This window comes from Vigna umbellata, chromosome 9 (genome assembly GCF_029865625.1).
Source record: "Vigna umbellata cultivar VRB3 chromosome 9, Vumbellata_1.0, whole genome shotgun sequence".
In the NCBI taxonomy this organism is placed as follows: domain Eukaryota; kingdom Viridiplantae; phylum Streptophyta; class Magnoliopsida; order Fabales; family Fabaceae; genus Vigna; species Vigna umbellata.
In genome coordinates, this window is record NC_142173.1 from 12,927,404 (window position 1) to 12,948,572 (window position 21,169).

General features: G+C 30.2%; 1 protein-coding gene across 2 annotated transcripts; it reads left to right on the forward strand.

Moving 5' to 3' along the window:
* The first annotated feature begins 12,489 nt into the window (after positions 1 to 12,489).
* On the forward strand, positions 12,490 to 16,374 carry LOC124845306 (beta-galactosidase 15-like). Of its 2 annotated transcripts, none has more exons than XM_088098173.1 (15): positions 12,490 to 12,698; positions 12,784 to 12,850; positions 12,950 to 13,042; positions 13,124 to 13,267; positions 13,350 to 13,438; positions 13,541 to 13,646; positions 13,738 to 13,825; positions 13,928 to 14,046; positions 14,137 to 14,489; positions 14,585 to 14,688; positions 14,776 to 14,885; positions 14,992 to 15,213; positions 15,312 to 15,526; positions 15,786 to 16,065; positions 16,161 to 16,374. In XM_088098173.1, the coding sequence occupies exons 1-15, from the start codon at positions 12,490 to 12,492 to the stop codon at positions 16,266 to 16,268; spliced, it is 2,307 nt and encodes a 768-aa protein (XP_087954299.1). In that variant the 3' UTR covers positions 16,269 to 16,374. The 2 variants fall into 2 exon arrangements, with proteins under 2 accessions (XP_087954299.1, XP_087954300.1); XM_088098174.1 differs by having other exon boundaries at positions 14,992 to 15,168; positions 15,321 to 15,454.
* The last annotated feature ends 4,795 nt before the right edge of the window (positions 16,375 to 21,169 follow it).

The window sequence follows — 21,169 nt, forward strand, 5'->3', positions numbered from 1 at the left end:
GGAAAAATTAAATGAAAATGGACCACTCAAATTTAGACACGTGTGCGCGTGTCTAAATGTTGTAAAAAATGGTTGTTCAAGTGTCATTTTCCTATTCATAAAAAAGGTAAGTTATTTTGGTTACTATGTGGACCTGTGAGCATTTATATGTTTCTCTACACATACAAACTATATGTAGATTAAGTTATATATATATATATATATATATATATATATATATATATATATATATATACGGTATTGGAAATGTTGATTTTTAAGAGGATTATGTCGATAGTTAAATATAACAACATGCATCTTCTTTTAGTAAGCAACCTAATGCATAAGAGATTTTTGATCTCTAAACGCAATTAGCACACCATGATGAGCAGCGTCGACAGTTTCAAGGTTTTACTAGCGTCATCATGCAATATCTTCTGCCATCGACAATCGCAGTTGCACAACAATTTTTTTAACCCCAAAATCCTCAAGTTCAAAATTCGTCACACAATGATGTTCAACTACAACAACAACCACAAGATCAAAAACCAGAAGATAGAAATGATTATCGAGATTATTAGGCATTTTTTAGAACTTATTTGCATTACTCTTGAAACCTGTTTATGAACTTATTTACACAATGTTTAGAACTTATTTATTGCATACTTATGTATTGATTTTAACAATACCTATGTATTAATGTACAATGCTTCTTTGAGGATTAATTTAAGTGTATGTGAAATGTTTGTTGGTTCTATATGTGAATTGTGCAATATATAATGTTTAGGTCTGACTCTATATGTGAATTGTGCATGTCCAGGTTTTTTAGTAGTGCTACTGATACATGTATAACATTTATTTGCCTCCTCTGATATCATTACATACAGATATATCCGTATGTAAATACATAGGAATATATTCGTATTTAAGTTACATACGAATATATCTCTATGTAAGTTACATACGGATATATCTGTATGTAACATACATACAAATATATATGTATGTAAGTTACATATGAATATATTCATATGTAACTTATACGACTATATTTGTATGTAACTTACATACGACCATTTTACATACAGATTTTTGTCCGTATATAATATGTATGTAACACTACTTTACATATGGATTTTGGGCCTTAGATACGGGTTTTGGTCGTATGTAACTGCGTTTTTTTCTTGTAGTAGCAGAACACGTGTGACTTTAGCTGCAGAGGTTTCCTTCCAATGTGAGTTTTCTTTGTGGCTCATGCCTAATGCTTCGATGTTGTATTTCCTAAAATAACTTCTTTGAGAATGAGTCTTCATGGCCTCAATGCGAGTTTTCTTGTGTAGCTCAAGTCTTAAAATTGTTGCTTAGCTGCACCAATATCAATTCTGTCTAAAATTGATTGAATTTCCTCCATTTCCTTTATTTTTTTTTATTTTGACTCTATGTAAGCATCAAAAATTTCAAAACAAGTATTGAGATTATATGTACATATATTTAACAAAATCAATTTAAATTAAGTATCAAATTTATGTCAAAATTAACTTATCCTAAACACTTATCACTCTTTCAAAAATTAAAACAAAAAAAAAAACTTGAGGAACATATTTCTATACCCTTGTTAGAAAAACTATCATATACATATCTTTATGTCATATTTTAATAAATAATTATATTTTATTTCACTTAAAATAACTTAAAAAAAAAAACACTCCTGCGTATGCGCAGGTATATAAACACTAGTGTATAATAGAAATGACACGGAAATAAGTTTCTAAATTGTTTTCCCGTTTTAAATTTTAGATTTTATTAATTTTATTAAATCAATATTATACTTTGTAACGTTGTTTTATATATTTGGTATTTAGGTCTTATGCTCTATGAAAAATCTAAGTGAATGTGATATTTCTAAACACATGCTTCTCATGATTTTGGAACAGAATATGAATGATCCCATGATTCTCAAAGTGCTTGCTTTTAAAGGAATAATGAGATAAGAAAGTTTTACCCGAAACTCAACCCAAAATTAAATATTTGCTTCCAACGTTTGCCATATCCTTTGTCATATTCAAAGCATGAAATTTCAACATTCATTTCAAATTCATATATATCCTTTGACTTCGCCATGTTCTTGGTACTCCACAAGAACCACATTTATAATTGCCCATGGAACCAAAATAAAGTGAAATTAATGGTCAATTAACATCACAAAAACCTTATGAAAATTTAATCACGTGATTCTTAAACATAAAATTGTAGAAATACAATTAAGAACTTTAGATTAAAAAAATAGAAAAAATGATACTGTGTAAAATAATATCGTATGAAGAAAGAATCACCAATATTAGTAAAGACCTTTTTTCATGGATATTATGTTGTCTTAGTACGTATCTGAATTGTTGGATGTATGTGGTCATTTGAGTTAGGTTTTGGTAGAATAACAATCCAAATAGAACAACCCATTCATTTGAGTTAGGGTTTACTTCATAACATATATGTTTAGACAGAACAAGAATAATTTCAAACTAAGGTACCACTCACTTTTGTCTTTTATATTAAAAAAAACATCAAATTGTTTTCCTAAAGTATTAAGTGATATTTTATATATATTTTTTTAAAAACTATCTATACTTTTATTTATATATTTATTTAAGTTAGATATAATCGCAGTATATAAATAGTAAAAGTTTTGTTTCTGAGTATTTAATGTGTTTATATATCCGGGAACAAAAAATGAAGACTACTAATTAAAGTAGAATATAATCATACACTTATAATCTTAGCAGTGCATCTTTGAATTAGTTGATTTGTTGCGCTAATCACATATATATGGACTTGGCTATAATAGTAAATTTATATGTTAAATTAGTTTTAAGAAACATTTAAATTGGTTTTTCTGATCAAACTAATAAAGTTAATTAATCTCTATCATTAAATAAAGAATAATAAGATAGGTTTTCATTGATATATAATTGAAAAATAGTGAATAGGGGTTTATAACAAAATGTATAAAGTATATTATTCACTAAAAATTATCCAAGCATACACGTATTTTTATATGATTGGTTAAACAATTTATATAGAGAGAGAATTGTTATTTGATTATTTTTTATTTTTTATATTTTTTATACAATCACATGTTTACTTATTTCAACTCAACTTTTTTCTGTTTTTGTCGTTTTCCCGTTCTTCTTAAAATAATACATGACCATTTGGCTTTCTACCATTTGTTCAAGCTATTGTAATATTCAGGTGTATAAAAAATGAAAATAAATCAGATATAATTAACTAATAAATTATATATATATATATATATATATATATATATATATATATATATATATATATATATATATATATATATATATATATATATATATATATATATATATATATATATATATATATATATATATAAATTGTCCAGCCAATCATATAAAAATGTGTTTATGCTTGGATAACTTTTAGTAAATAATATATCTTATATATTTTTATAAATATGTATTTTCAAATATACTTGTATATATAATAAATTTGTTTGAAATATTATTTAAAAATGAATAATGATAATGTGGTTATTATATTGGCATAGAGTGTTGTTGTTATTTTTCATAAAAAATTCTTTTGTTTTGATATTGCCACATCGTTGAATGCATAAAAAAGTAAAATAAAATAAAAGGCTTTCATCTCAATTTAGAGATTAAAATATGATAATAATTTTTTTTAGGTTATGCAAGTTCGGATCAATGGACCAAAATATTCAAATATCATTCTATTTCTCATTTTCCCTTCCCGCATTCTCCATTCCAGAAATTTAAATTGAGTTGGCCGTAGGTTCATCTTTCGCGGTTCGTGTTGGGCGAGTTGGTGTTTGGGTCGTGCACAGTTGGTTGGCGAAGTGGTTCATCAGTGGTGGTTGTCTCGCTTTCAGCTTCGCGACGTACTGGCAATGTCTTTCAATCAAGGTTGTTCGTCTTGCTCATGGGGGAGCTCTCGTGGTGCTCCATCCAGGGGATTGGTTACAGGTCTTCAAATATGCCATTGTGGGGAGGTTGCTGTGTTGAGAGTGGCAAGAACAGTTAAGAACCATGGGAAGCAATTCTGGGGCTGCCCTAATTACAAGGTTTGTAGTTTTATTTTTTTTATCAATTGTTTTGGTGATGAAGTAAATGTTGATGGTTGGATACTTTGAACAGCGGACAAGAAATGAAGAATTTCAAGGATGCAACTTCTTTAAATGGCGAAATGATGATAATGTAGATGATGGTGGTAGTATTATTGCTTGGCAAAGGAGAAAGATTAATACTCTGGAGAAATCTCTTATGGGTTGTCAAAAAAGGGAGAAGATGTGGTTGGGGATGGTATGTTTGATGGGGTTGATGAATGTCATCGTTTTATGTATTTTGTTTCGTAGTCCATGATGTGTTCTACTATGATGAACATCATCATTGTTTATTGCTTATTGTAATATTATGTTTTGTAAAGAATGACAAGAACAGTTTGGCCTTATTGTAAACAGCATATTACTTTGTGGTGTGAATTTAAATGTTGTCTCATATATTACTTTGTGGTGTGAATTTAAATGTTGTCTGATATATACAACATAAGCACTGTGAAGTTTAATTTGAAATACAAATAAAATGAAAAAGTGGTTTAAGCACAATCATCACTGAATGCACATCATGAAGAAGTGGTTTAAGCACCTCATAAGTAAGCTGGAGTGAAAAATATGAGTACCTGTAATACGAGTATAATCAGAAATTGACATTTTAAGCATTGTAATCAGAAATTGACAGTTTATAACAACAACTAATTTCTATTGTAATTGACATTATAATCAGAAATTGGTCCTTTGAAATTGACATCGAAAAGATAAATTGTCATTAACATTGACATTTTAAGCATCCAAATACATATTATATTATAGTTAACAAAATACCCACATCAAAGCTAACAAAATAGGCACTGGAAAATGAAGTTCAAAGTACTACTGAATGTTTACAAAGAAGCGCTTAACTGTGTAATACTTAAGCTAAAGTTCATCACACTGTAATACCCACATCACAACTAACAAAATAGACACTTCAAAATGGAGTTGAAAGTGCAACTGAATGTTTACAAAGAAGCCATTAATGGCTGTAATACTTAAGCTAAAGTCCTGTTGTAGATGCTTGGGTTTGAGGTTCCTGAGGAGGTCCTGTACTTTCCTGGGTTTGTGCTGCCTGACTTGGTCCTGAAGTTGGCTGGGTTTCAGGTTGCTGACTTGCTTCACATTGGTTTGTTGGATGACGTTGTGGGCATGTATTTCTTTTGTGACCAAGTTCTCTGCATATTGAACACCTCTTACGAGTCCCATTTTGCTTTAGCTGTGTGTCATCCTTCTTCAGTTCCCAAGCCTCTAGCTTTCTCTTCTTTTTTGGTCTACCAGGTAAAGTCCTTTTAGGTGGGGGCAAAACATCAAGCTGAGGAGTGATTTCCCACAGTTGATCACCGTTGACAGGGTATATGATTGGGATGTATGCTTGTTGGTATGTTGACCTTGTAAACCAATTTGCCACGTAGTCTTCCCCATTGATGTTTAAGAAATTCATTGCAGCTAATGCATGACAGCATGGCATGCCTGTTAAGGTCCACTTTCTGCAAGTACAATCTAATTGGTCTATGTCAACCACATACTTCTCACCAATCATAGAAGTGTGTGTGACCTCAAATATTTTTTCTCCTGCCCAACTGCAATGACAGCCAAAGTAAGTAAGTATATAGAAACAAGAATTATAACATCAACATTCTTATGTGCAGATGTTCACATACCTAGGTAGCCAAAATTGAGTCATGTGCAATTCCTTTTGAAATCTTCTTTTTATCTTTGGGCAAAGATGACCTTCAAATGTACTAATTTTCTGTCTATTTGTTGACCATCTCTTCATGAGATACAAACGTATGTCTTCCATCATTGTAATGATGGGCTTACCTCTTGCATGTAATATGACACTGTTAAAAGCTTCAGACATATTATTCACTAAAGTGTCACATACAGCTCTACCCGTAAACCTTGAACGTGACCAAAATCTAACATAAGAAAAAAACAGTTACACATAATCAGGTACACATAATCAGGTAGGCACACATAATCAGGTACACATAAGAAAAAAACAGTTACACACATAATCAGGTAGGCACACAAACAAGAAGAATGAATTTCAATATATGTTACCTTGGTGGAATTGCAAGCAAGTGTTTAAATGCATCTGGATTTACATCTTTAATATTTCTCATCACTGTCTCCCATGCTGCAGGGTGTGTACATGAGGCTGCCTTCCATAATAGACGTCTTAGAATTTGGCCAGGAAATTTCTTTCTAAAATTTGCATAAATATGGCGAACACAAATCTTTGCTCCACACCAGGGAGAAGTTCTTGTAATGCTGGCAGAAGTCCCTATCACAGTTCCAAACATTAAGTTATACACGGTATAATACAAAAGAAGAAGGTTTGAAAGACATATAACAGCATTCAGCCACGTTACTTACTTTTTGTTGATCTGAAATAAATGTGTTAGTTGAACACAGCTCTACACCACCAAGGTCATCAATGAGCAATTGTAAAAACCAATGCCAACTGTCCTTATTCTCCACTTCAACAACAGCATATGCCAAAGGACACATTTGGTCATTTCCATCTCTTGCAACTGCAGTTAACAACTCACCTCCATATTTTCCTTTTAAGAAACAACCATCTAAACCTATAATAGGCCTACAAGACACAAAGCTGTCTTTACAGGCCTTCAAACACACATACATCCTCTTGAATATTGGATTCTCCTCATTAGGTTCAACCTTCACTTTCACAGTTGAACCAGGATTAGACCGAACCAACTCATTTGCATAATCATAAACTCTTTTATATTGTTCTTTAAAATCACCCTCAATTCTTTTCAAAGCCATTGCTTTTGCCCTACAGGTAGTAGACCGAGAAACACCAATGTTCCACTTCTTAGAAACTTTGTTTTGCAGCTTATATAGATTAATGTTCGGATTATCTTTCATGGTCTTTTCTAGCCTCCCACTCAACCATTTAGAAGTCATCAAACAGATGTTAAATTCTCTACTGCATGTGTGCTTGTCTATAATCTTCCTCAGCTGCCATGTATCTTCAGCTGCCTTATATGCACAATATGCATACCATTCACATTTACCTTTTGCCCCACAACATCTGACACACACTCTTCTTTTGTCATTTTTGTAAACTTTTAACTTCCTTCCATTCTCTACTCCATACGTTCTTATAGCTTCTGTAAAATCTTTTTTCTCAGCAAAATATGTGCCCACTTCCCACTCATATTGCTCCATACTTTTGGGCATTGAAAAAGTACTGAAATCACCATACCCATCTCTATCATCATCATTTGTGTTATCACTTTCAACAATACTGTTCAAACTCTCAGATTCCCAATCACTTTCTGATAAACCTCGAGGTCCCCCAAGTTCTATTTGGTTACTACCTTCAAATACATCATCCATTTCATCTCCATCGTCAGTGCAGACATCATCTTCAGACCCACTCCAACTTCTAACATCATACTCATCAGCATGTACATCACCCTCACCCTGTCCATCCACAGCATTACCATCTACCTCAGTCACTCTCTCTACCTCAACTTGTACATGAGGCTCTACATAACCCACTCCCTCAGCCTCAACTTCAACCTCACCTTCTATCAGACCATCATCCAGATCACTCACTGCCTGAACTTCAACTTCTACATAACCTTCTACAGCACCATCTACTTCAGTCACTGCCTCAACTTCAACTTCTACATAATCTTCAACACCACCATCTTCATTTCCCACTGCCTGAACTTCAACTCCTACCTCACCTTGTACCACAACATCTACATCAGCCACTGCCTGAACTTCAACTCCTACCTCACCTTGTACCACAACATCTACATCAGCCACTGCCTCAACTTCAACTTCTACCTCACCTACTACCCCAACATCTACATCAGTCACTGCCTGTACTTCAACTTCTACCTCACTTTCTACTTCAACATCTACATCACCCACTGGTTCAACCTCTGGTTCACCAACACCCAATTCAACACTCTCTCTGTCAACTTCTGCTTCACCACTAGGTACCACAATATCTGGTTGGGAAGAGTATTCCAACTCCAGAATATAGTCAGGCTCAGACACCTTGTGTATAACATAAACGTGACCTTGACCATTCAACATAGCAATATTCAGTACATGACATGCACCTTTGTCATCTAATAAAGGTTCCATACAATCTTCTAACACAGGACCACGACCCAATGAATACCACAAAGCCTTTACATTCCTATAACCCATCTCCTTAAGAATGCTTAATATTTCAAAATAACTCCATCGATCTGGATCAATTTTTAAAGTTGTGGTTTGACCATAGTGGTATCTGAATGTTCCATTATTCTCAAATTTCCCCCCATGGTGAAACACAATTTCAACGTTTGAGTTGGCCATCTAAAGTAATATAAAAATTGTTTACAATTAATGATTGCTTAACCCATATCTTATGTACCCAAAAAAGAAGACAAACAAAGCAAAAACACTATTACAAAAGCACAATTACAAAACCACATCAGGGGGGACCACAACCCAAATGGCGCAAGAAAAAACAAAGCACATGCACAGATAATGGGGGACAATAAACAGACAAACCATAAACAAACTTTTGGGGGGGGGGGGGGACCATGGTGAAAGCAACCACACACACATAAAAGGCTACCGTAAACGCACCTTCGAATCGCAAATTTTGTAATACTGACAAACGTCTCAGCACACCTTTCTTTGCTCGAAATCTTTGCTCGAAATCTTCCTCAGCAACAATCACTCTATCTACTCACTCTACTTGCCCACACTTCCAATTGCCCTAATCTCGCGTATCGCTCTGTGCCCTAAATCAGATTTTCCCCAAGTTAAAATTTCCATATTTTATATATACCAGAGTTACTTCTATCAATAACGTACACGTCACCACGCACAGTAAAATACACTCAGTAAAATACACCTCACCACACTCACAACAAGCTATTGCCACGTTGCAACTAATTACTGCCACATCATCAACGCCTTAACTCCGTTTCGTAATAGTTAACGGAAGGGATAAAATTGACGCTAATTTCCTAAACTTTGGACATACTAAGATAACTTTCATAAATGGGGACTTAATTGACATAAATCCCTGAAACTGGGGACCAAATAGGGTATTAAGCCTATATATATATATATATATATATATATATATATATATATATATATATATATATATATATATATATATATATATATATATATATATATATATATATATATATATATATTTTTGGCTAACTCATGTAACCTCCTAAAGTCTACTAAATTTTAATTGACAAAAATACTCTCATATATTATGAACTATAGGAGTATTTTAATAATTTTTATTTTTAATTTAAAATAAAAAAAAATTATTCAAATATCCTTAACCTTAAAACTTAGAATCCATAATATGTAAGTGTAACATCCCAAATTCTCACATTGGATAATTCATAATTTATATATCGTAACATTACATTTACGGTAACATCCCGTAATCTCACACTTAAAAAAATAAATTCATATTTGATATATGTCTATACATGTTTTAAACTCAGATTTCAACTATAAACTCATAAATATAACTTGAATTCTTCTAACTTATTCTTCGATCTCTTTCTTCATTGGTACTGGATCAGACGACATTCATTCCTCTACTCCCGTATAACGAATTATACGATCATCGTACATACCCAAACACAAACAAGTAGGGTGAGCTAATATGCAACAAATCATTTATAAAACATGCATAATTGTTTTGATACTAACATCATATAATAATTATGTCATACACCCTCATACCATCATACCACAATTCCTATTAGACACACGTCCCACAATACCCAATAAACACCACAATACCTAATAGACACTCATCCGGATGATACGTTGATGAGCGATCACGGGAGGTTATGCACTTGTGATGACTTCTACTTTTTCTTACAAATATACTTCCAAAATACTCCATACCATTCACAAGGTAAATCTTCAACACTATGTCCAAAACCGACACATAGACCAGGACCTCCTGCTCCTCTCACCACATAATTCATCCCTCTCTACTTGAGACTAGATGATTATTAGAGTATCAGGATAACCTCCAACTACAGGACCCTCAACATCAACATATACACAATTACCACATCATTACAGAATCTCTCCACAAGACTCATACAATGCTCACATTCCTCAACTCATATTATACCATTACGAAATCTCCCCATAATACTCATATCATGTTCAGACGCATAAATTCAAATTCAATATAATAAATTACAATCATCACAATTAAAATTCATAATTTCGTATCTACCCCAATAACATGAATTCATTCCAACGAGATATATTGCACAATAGTTCAATAGTACATAATCTGTTCAACAAGATTTAAGTTAAAAACTTGTTGAGTAGACTTCCAGGAAAGAGAGGTGTGTCACAATGGACAACTTAAGTACCAAGTCTTTCCTTAGCCAAAGTGTTCCTCAACTTGGTTTTAACAAATTTCTTATTCATAGATTCAAAATAACAACATAGTTTTATATAACAATATTAACACATAAATTTAAGCATGAATAGATATATAACTAACACATAAACATACACAATAATTCAATACATAAATAGTCAAACAATAATAACATAAGGCATAGAAAGATTAGCTCCCCTTACCTCTATTCCAGACTTCTCTTGCTCCGAATTTGTTTCCCCGAAAACTCTTCAGAACCTCTACTCTAAAATTTCTTCCTACTCCAAAAACTTCCTAATTTCTTCATTTATCATAATTCTCTCTACTTCTTGGTGCCCAAAAACTCCATTCCTCTGATTTCTATTTATAGGCCAAAATTTTGGCACTATTTGTTTTTTTTTTTACTATTCCTTATTTTATTAAAAATATTATTTTAATTCAAATTCTATCTGATCCTCTTTGCACCAACGTGGCATACTTATCACTTTGACACTATTCAAATTTTTTAATTATTATTTTTTTACTATTCACTATTCACTATTCCTTTTTTTTCATTCATTTTTTTTTCATTAAAAAAACTTCTAATAAAATGCTAAAATTTATTATTATAAATATTTTTCAAGAGTCTTACAAATTAAGCTACCAAAATTTCTTATTAATCTTTCCACATTTTATAAACTTATTATATTTTCCATTCACAAAGAAATTTATTACTACTAGTAATAAAATTATTACTATTAAAGTAAATATTTTTCATGGGTCTTATAGTAAGAGTATTTTTGTCAACTAAAATTTGGTACAGAGATTACATAAGTTAGCAAACTCATATATATATATATATATATATATATATATATATATATATATATACTGTAGGTTTATATATATTACAAAACAAAAACCAAATAACATTTACTCTTAAAGAAAAGAAAAGGATTGAAATAAGATTTCAAAGAGATATAATTCTTTTACTAAGAAAAAATTTACTCAAATATTAATTTCACAAATTCGAAAAACAAATGTGAATTTGTAAAGAAAATAATAAATGGTTGAGTAAAGTGATAACGGAAAATTAAAGCCAAAGAAAAACAGATAAAAAAGAATTGTATAATCGTTTGATTGATTTTTAAATAAATGAATAACAAAAGGAAAAAAAATGAAAAAAAGGAGATGTAAATAAGGTTTGGAATCACGCAACCTTAAATGTAACTAACATAATTGATCTCCTTCTCTATCTATTTGTTAATATTTAAAGGGTATAATTTCTTTTTCAAATATAACCAGTTGATAGCTTTTTATAATAACGTAATAATAAAATATAAAATATAAAATAACCAATGACATTTGAATAACAATTACTTTAATTTAAAATAATTATACTAATGAAATAAAATAAATCAGCACTCACATAATTATTTAAAAATAAATTATGTATAAAAGGTTTTCAAAATTTAATTAAAACAGATAAGTAGCAAACGAAACAGAAAATTATTCTGTTGAAAAAGAAAATGTTGTTCTTAGATAAAGATAAAGATAGATGATAAACAAAAGGAAACTAATTAACAATTCCTTTTATAAATACATAGATATAGAAAGATATGATAAACAGAAGGAAACTAACAATTTCTTCTATAAATACAAACAAGGTTAAGATTACCTTCACACGGTTTTACGTCTACTCAAGTCACTATGGCCACTGCAAAGCTTTTTTCTTTGACATTTTGTTTACTGGTTTTGTTGTTGGCCACCAGTGCAATTGAAGTTTCAAAGGATGGAAGGGCCATCAAGATTGATGGTAAACGAAGATTGCTTATATCAGGATCGATCCATTATCCTAGAAGCACGCCTGAAGTAATCATTACTCTTATTTTGATTTCTTGTTAATTTGATATGGTTTGTTCAGATTAATTTAATCTTAGTGTAATTTAATCATATGTAGATGTGGCCCGACTTAATCAAGAAAGCCAAAGAAGGAGGTTTAGATGCAATAGAAACATATGTTTTCTGGAATGCGCATGAACCTTCTCGTCGTGTTTATGATTTTTCCGGCAACAACGATCTCATTAGATTTCTCAAGACCATTCAAGACGCTGGTCTCTATGCTGTTCTTCGCATTGGTCCATATGTTTGTGCCGAATGGAACTATGGGTATATTATTTGATCACCCTTTCTTTTCAATCTCTTTTATGGTATTTTTATGAAATGCAAGTTTATAAATTTTTTCATGTTTCAGAGGGATTCCTGTGTGGGTATACAATCTACCTGGTGTTGAGATCAGGACTGTCAATGATGTGTTTATGGTAATGTTTAATTTTTCTTGTTTTATTTAGTTGTTTTCTATATAATTTTATCCAAAATATATTAGTGTTGACTTTCTTTTATTTTATTTTGGAACTAAGAATGAAATGCAAAATTTCACTACTTTGATCGTGGATATGGTGAAAAAAGAGAGACTTTTTGCTTCTCAAGATGGTCCCATAATTCTTACTCAGGTACTTTTCTCTTTTCCTTTCAATCTTCAAAGAATGGTTTCATTGAATTGTTTAATCCTAACGTGGTGAATGATATTTTAGATTGAAAATGAATATGGTAACGTAATTTCACATTATGGAGAAGCGGGAAAAGCTTACATAAATTGGTGTGCAAATATGGCCGAGTCATTGAACGTTGGAGTTCCATGGATCATGTGTCAAGAGTCCGATGCTCCTCAACCAATGGTATTTGCTTATGCATTTTATGTTATGAGTCAAATACTTAATATGTGAAGTGAAGCTAATAGTTTTTAAATTTCATGTGTAGATCAATACTTGCAATGGTTGGTACTGTGACAACTTTCAACCCAATAATCCTAATAGTCCTAAAATGTGGACCGAAAACTGGGTTGGTTGGTAAGTCTAATATTATTCATTCGTTTTCCAAATTCTTAATTAAAAACAACATTTTTATTACCAGAGCTTATATTTATGTTTTTCTTTTTCGATGAGTTTAAGGTTCAAGAATTGGGGTGGCAAAGATCCACACAGAACTACCGAAGATGTTGCTTACTCTGTGGCTAGATTTTTCCAAACCGGAGGCACATTCCAAAATTATTACATGGTAAGCAATAACAAAAATTCACAATTGAAAACATTAATCATGCATGGTATCGTTGTTTAGTTCAATTATACTAAAGTGCTATTATTTTTAGTACCATGGAGGGACTAATTTCGGTAGAACCGCTGGAGGTCCATATATCACCACTACATATGATTATGATGCTCCTCTTGACGAATATGGTAATTGAATTTATTTAGATATTATATGTATTTATTTTATCGATTATTCTCTTCATGGATTGACACTTTGACCTCTAATCCATTTTTACTAATATTTTGTAGGCAACATTGCTCAACCAAAATGGGGTCATCTCAAAGAGCTTCATAGTGCTTTAAAGTCCATGGAGGAAACTCTCACTAATGGGAAAGTCTCCGAGATAGATTTTGGAAACTCTGTTAAGGTATATGAATTCGAAAATAATAAGAAAGTTGGTAACTTGTTTTCTTTTTTAAGACTAGAGTTTTTGTAACATTGTGTTTTCAAATTTAAGGCCACCGTTTATGCCACGAATGGATCATCAAGTTGTTTCTTGAGCAACACCAACACCACCACTGATGCCACCCTAACATTTAGAGGAAATAAGTATACAATTCCAGCATGGTCGGTCAGTCTTCTTCCTAATTGTCAACATGAAGAGTATAACACTGCCAAGGTGAATGTTCAAACCTCTCTGATGGTGAAAGAAAATAAACAAGAAAAAGAGTCAATAGCTTTGAAATGGACCTGGAGGTCAGAGAATATCGATAATGCTCTTCATGCTAAAAGCAACATCTCAGCACATGCACTTATTGATCAAAAACTCATGGCCAGTGATACCAGTGACTATCTTTGGTACATGACAAAGTAACCACTCTCCACTTAACCTTTTTCTTTGATTTCTAAGTTCTTTTGTTCCTCTTTATTGTTGTTGATGATACCATTTTTTCTTTCTGTAACAGACTTCATCTCAAGCATGATGATCCAATTTGGAGTGAAAATACGACTCTTAGGATTAATGGTAGCGGTCATGTGATTCACGCATTCGTTAATGGAGAACATATTGGTATTATTTGAGATTCATGTGTTAATTAACATTGTATTATTTGTGTTAGAATTTATAACAAGTTCTCACAACTCTTTACTTAATAAGGTTCTCATTGGGCCACGTATGGAATTCACAATGATAAATTTGAGTCAAAGATTAAGTTCAAGCATGGAATAAATACAATAAGCTTGCTTAGTGTCACCGTTGGACTTCAGGTTCTTACTTATAGCCCTTCATGGTTTAAATTTATACAATAATAATAATTATTTTTTATTTGTTTGTATTTTACTGATTTATGTTTTGTAAAATATTGAAATGTAGAACTATGGACCATACTTTGATACGTGGCATTCCGGTCTTGTTGGGCCAATAGAGCTGGTGAGTGTGAAAGATGATGAAATCATCACCAAGGATTTATCATCACACAAATGGTTATACAAAGTTGGATTGAATGGTTGGAAGCATGAATTGTTTAGTGAAGACTTGTCTACCAATTGGGAATCTGAAGAATTACCCACAAACAGAATGCTCACTTGGTACAAGGTAATTGATCTTAATTTTTAAAAATATTGTTTTGAATTACAATGGCAGTTTGGTTTAATTATAACTCAAAATCAAACTAATGTGTGTATAATATGAAGACCGCCTTTGAAGCTCCTATGGGGTCAGACCCTGTTGTGGTAGATCTAAAAGGAATGGGCAAAGGCTATGCATGGGTGAATGGTGAAAATCTTGGACGTATTTGGCCGAATTATTTGGCTGAGGCAGAAGGTTGCAGTGATGAGCCATGTGATTACCGTGGAGAGTACACTGACACAAAATGTGTTACCAATTGTGGGAACCCGACACAAAGATGGTTGGTTTTACTACTACCTTCTTCCACTCATTTATATATATATATTTATTGCAAAATATATTAAGAAAAATTATTCTTTTGACACATAAAATTTTTACATTAATTTGACTTTTTTTTACGCTTTATTTCTTTTTCTTAAAAAAATACAAAAATTTATATTTTAGTAACTATTTTACTTCTGTACTGTATCAAATGAATGTAAAATATGTTATGATATCATTATTTATATATTAATTTAGTTATGTTTTCGATCGTTCAGGTACCATGTTCCTCGCTCCTTTTTACGTGACGACGGTGAAAATACCTTGGTTTTGTTTGCGGAGATGGGTGGTAATCCTTCTATGGTGAACTTCCAAACTATCGTTGTTGGTAGTGCATGTGGAAATGCATACGAGAACAAGACCTTGGAATTGTCTTGCCAAGATCGTTCAATTTCTGCAATTAAATTTGCAAGTTTTGGTGATCCCAAAGGAGTGTGTGGAGCATTCACTAAAGGCAGTTGTGAAAGCAAAATGAATGCATTGTCCGTCTTGCAAAAGGTAGAATTCTCTTTCAGTGTTGCATTATTTTCATTAAGATTTGTTTTAGGTGATAACCATGTTTATTATAATAACTTAAACGTTTGGTTTTATAGGAATGTGTTGGCGAAAAAGCATGTTCCATTGATGTTTCGGAGAAAACATTTGGTCCAACCACGTGTGGAAGTATTACCAAGAGACTTGCCGTGGAGATAGTTTGTTAGGATTTAACTTAGATTACTTTAGACTTTTATCATTAATAAACCATTTTATTTATTTTTTAAATTTATTTTAAGACGTTAATTATGATGTATACGATTTTATTTTATGTTATCCCCTTGATATATATTGGTCAGTAATATTTGAGTATTCTTGATATAAAAATTTAATCACGATCGTTTATCTTTATGTGGCATAATTGTTTTGTTTATATATAAATATCATATGGATAATGTACTAGAATGAAAACAAACTGTATGATTTTAATTTTGTACGATGGATTTCTTTATTATGAAACAAGTACTTGTGGATGTAACAATTGGCAGAGATAGGTAAAAGTAAAAACTTTGAATTAAGTAATATTAATATGAGAATATTTTATTTTCTTAAATATGAATGATTAGGTATATATTTATTTATTTCTTCATCTACATACCTTTTGTAACAATGACTGTCAGCTCAATATTTGCTCTTGTTTTCGTATTCATTTATTTTAAATTATTAAAATATCTTCAACTTATTAACTAAACTAAACAAAATTGTATTAAATTTTCTTTTATCTTTTGGTAAATTATTTATAAGGTATGTATTTAATTGTTTTTACTCTTTTTAATAATTATTTAATATTTATCTAATTATTATTTGCCGCATTAAAACCCTATATTAATTTTCTTGTATTATTTAATATTTAATACAAGTTCTGCATTGACATTTGACTTGAGAGAGAACAGGAAAACATTGAATCTTTAATAGCTTTTGTTGTGATTAACATTTGAAGAAAACATAGTATATATTTATTATTTGATATATATAGAAACAAAATTAAAGATGAGTTTTTTTACTTGGAGAATAAAAAAGTTAAACCACCACGTCTCGTCCATTTTCAAACCAAAGAATGTTTGCATTACAAATGTACAAAAGTCGTGATTCATAATTTTATTAAAACAGTTTGTTCATGCACTTCTATATTAAATTTCTATAAATTCTTGTATTGTAAAATCCGAAATATAATACAATTTTGATTTATTATTTTAAAATATACAATCTAAAGTATAATTTTTTATATTTCATAATATGTAATATGAATTATATATTCTATTTTGTATTATGTAATGTATAATCTAAAATTAAAAAAAATATATTCTAAATTATACATTCAAAAATATAAATAAAAATTTTATGGGGATCAAAGTTGAAATTATGTAAGTGTAAGAGAAATGACGTTTGTTTCATTTACGGACTTTAGATTGACTCGTTAACTGATGAGCTTCTTGCAAATTATTTTTACGTATAACATTTAGATTGTTGACAAGGTTTAGTTATAGTATATTTTCTTATATTTTCGTAAAAATGATTTTCAGTCTCTCAAATTAAATTATTTTGAAAACTTTCCTCTTTTACTCTTTAATTTGTGAAGATTTAGCTCTAGTAAGTAAGAGTTAAACGTGGCCTAAATTCAACTTTATGAGATTCAAACTATCTCTAGAGTTCAAAAATAATGTTGACTTCAAATTGAATAATAAAAGATATCTAAGTCTATTAAATACGAGTTATTTATTGAATTTTAATAGTTTTATAAAGAATTTTCAAAAGTTAAAATTTATAATTTATGATTAAATATATTTATAAAATTATAAATTATTAATATAATTTGTAATATTTCAAAATAAACATAATATATATATATATATATATATATATATATATATATATATATATATATATATATATCAACAATATTCACAAAAATTCTTCAAATATAATAGTATGAATAATATTCAATTTTTTTTCAATTATTCTTCTCTTTTATAATTGTTTGGCTAATTCAAAAAAATTCAAACATATCATCGAGATATTTTTCTTCTCAAAATTTTGATTACCTTTTTTCTTTTTTTTTCTGTGATTATGAGTGAATAAAATATATTTTAGGTATCACATGACATCATTTTTGATTATTTTTAATATTTTTGTTTATTATTTATTTTTTTTAACATCAAAAAATTTCTTTCAAATGTCTAATTGAGTAAGTCATTCATTTATTAGATATAAAAACTTATCTCGCTCTATTATCTTTGATCTTATTTATTTTATATAAAAGAATTATGTTTTGCTAAAACAATTTTTATTATCTTTAAATAGTTTAAGTATTCTAATATTTAGTAAATTTTTTAGATTTTTAAGATTTTTCGTGTTATCATATATTTAATTATATTTTTTTCTATGATGTTATATATCAAGTTTTCTCTTTTTTACTTGTTTTAATATTTTTATTTATTGTTTATTTTTATTACGTAAAATATTATTTTGATGATTTGTTATATACTTAATTTTTTTATCTTTTAATTCTTTCTTATAAGAGTAATATTACCATCACTATAAAGATCTTTCAATTATTCTTACAATTTAATGTTATTGTTATAAATTTTATTCAAGTTTAAAAGCTAAAAATATTTATTTTTAAATTTGAATTATTAGTTGAATATATTTTTTTGTGTGATTTCCTTCAATATAATATTCGGTGTATAAGAAAAAAATTAGCAAATAAACATTTGAAATATTTTTAAATTTGATTTTTTTTTTATACTTTTTAACTTTATCAGCTTTTTCATTAATGTTTGCAAAATTTATAGATGTTTTGATTCTGAAATTTTATGTTAATTGTGAAATTATCACTACAATAATTATTAAAATCACCGACACATTATTAACGACGACTGATGATTCGTCAGTAAAACACATTTATTGACGGATTAGAGATTGGATAGTTGTCAACGAGCTATAGTCGTTGATAATGGACTTCGCAATTTACCAGTAGATATATATGTCTATAATACCGTCGGTAAATGACATCAGTCATTATCCACGAACAATAACCGTAAGTGCTTCAAAATTATGAAATCATTAATTGAGTTTCTCTTCTCTCATTTTTGAAGGTGCTAACCCTTCTCCCCCAACCTCCCTTGTGTTATAAAAGTTCAAGAAGTAGAATTTTCACTAAATTTTTCTATGAATTGTACAAAGATACACAAATCCCTTAAATATAAATTTCAATACGAAAGTATTACTAGTTTAAATTTCTTTTACATTTTTATTTTGGAATACTCAAACCTGATTATTTTTCTTCTTTTCTCATAAGTCTTACGTAGTGTTCCTTTGCATGGATTTGTTATTGAAATGAAATAGGAGGTATCAATTTGCAATTATTTTCTCTTTCTGTTTGGAGTAATTTATAGGCGAGTGTAAATGTGGAATAGCGGATCAACCTCTCATCCCATCCTGTTTCATGTGAAGAAATTTGCAGGTGAAATATGTTGTTTTACATAACTAACCTGGTTTGAGTGTGTCATTTTTGCCACTTTTTGGTGGTGTTAGGTTAGGAGATTTTTGCCACTTTTTGGTGGTGTTAGGTTAGGAGAGTTGTTAGACCTGTGATAGAATGATGATGGTGAAGACATTTATTTGTTTTTTTTTCATGTTGAGATAACTCGACTATGGAAAGCTCGGTTGTAGAGACAATTAGATGTAGAAATATCTTGGATGTAAAGACAGTTCAACTGTGTTAACAATTTGATTGTGAAAACAGATCAATTATAATTAAAAAATTGTATTCATTAAAAATAATTCTAACTCATCTTAATATCATTTTGGGTTAAATATGTTTTTAGTCCCTAAACTATTGGCCGTTTCTGGTTTTCGTCCCTCTTCCAAAGTAAGGTACAATTTGGTCCTCATTCTTTAGAAAAACGTTCGTTTTAGTCCTCAAAATTTTGTTTTTAGTCCTCGTTTTAGTCCTCAAAACGTTCGTTTTTTCGACTAAAACGAACGTTTTTTAAAGATTGAGGACTAAATTGTACCTTACTTTGGAAGAGGGACGAAAACCAGAAACGATCAATAGTTTAGGGACTAAAAACATATTTAATCCTATCATTTTATATTACGTTCTAACATAAATTTTTTTGATAATATTATTTTTTTTAATTTATAAAAACTTTTTCCAATTTATCACATTAATTAAATCTCTCACATTTACAATAAAATTTATTTTCAAATTTATTTAAATCCATTATTTCTATATTCCTCGAATCATTCCTCCCAATTTTCTTAGAGAGGATTCTGGATGATTCTTGAGTTCGACAAAATTGTCATAATCACTTTCAAGAACATTACTTTACACTTATGCACCTTTCCTTTATTTACGTTCTTCCCCCTTTTCTAGATCCTATCATTCTTTCCATACCCTTTTCTCATTCCCCTTCTTCTTACACATCTTTTACTTTTTGACAACAAGATTCTCTTCAAAGAAGGAAGACAAAAAAAATAAAAAATTGAAGCTTTATCACCTTTCAAAGTAGCAACCTCATATTTGCCAAGGTTACCAACATTAACTCCTAACAATCTGAAACGTGGACACTCTTCTTAGGTTTGGTCGTGACCACTTATCACTATGTCTCATTCCTATTAAAAAGTGGGAATGGTTTCAGCACGGTTTTGGACACCAACAATGGATTTTGGGACACGTGTTGCAAGAACAAAAGGAAAAGTTCAGTACGCAATAAAAATGGAAAAAAGAAAGAAAAAAAGAAAAACAAAAAGAAAAGTAAGTGAAGTGGTTTATTTGCCACTAACTAGATAGAATATGATGTGGTGATTTCTTTTCTGTTTGTATTTATATATGTTTTTTGTGTTTCTTTTTTTTTTCTTCACTAATTTTTATAAGCTTCTCAAATTATAAACGGAAAAGGGGAGAAATAAAGAAAAATAGCAACACGATAATGATTTTTCTACTCAATCTTTTTAATAATTTTTTAAAAGTAAATACGTTTTTATTTGGTATAAATGATTGTGTTTTGGTTTTAGTTTCTACATTTTTTTTTCTTTCTTTTTTCACCCGAAATTGAAAATCACT

Coding starts and splice junctions, on each gene's coding strand:
- LOC124845306 (XM_088098173.1), top strand. CDS start 12,490: ATGTGGCCCGACTTAATCAAGAAAGCCAAAGAAGGAGGTTTAGATGCA. Junction 14,490..14,584: donor TATCTTTGGTACATGACAAA/GTAACCACTCTC, acceptor TTTCTGTAACAG/ACTTCATCTCAAGCATGATG. Junction 16,066..16,160: donor CATTGTCCGTCTTGCAAAAG/GTAGAATTCTCT, acceptor TTGGTTTTATAG/GAATGTGTTGGCGAAAAAGC.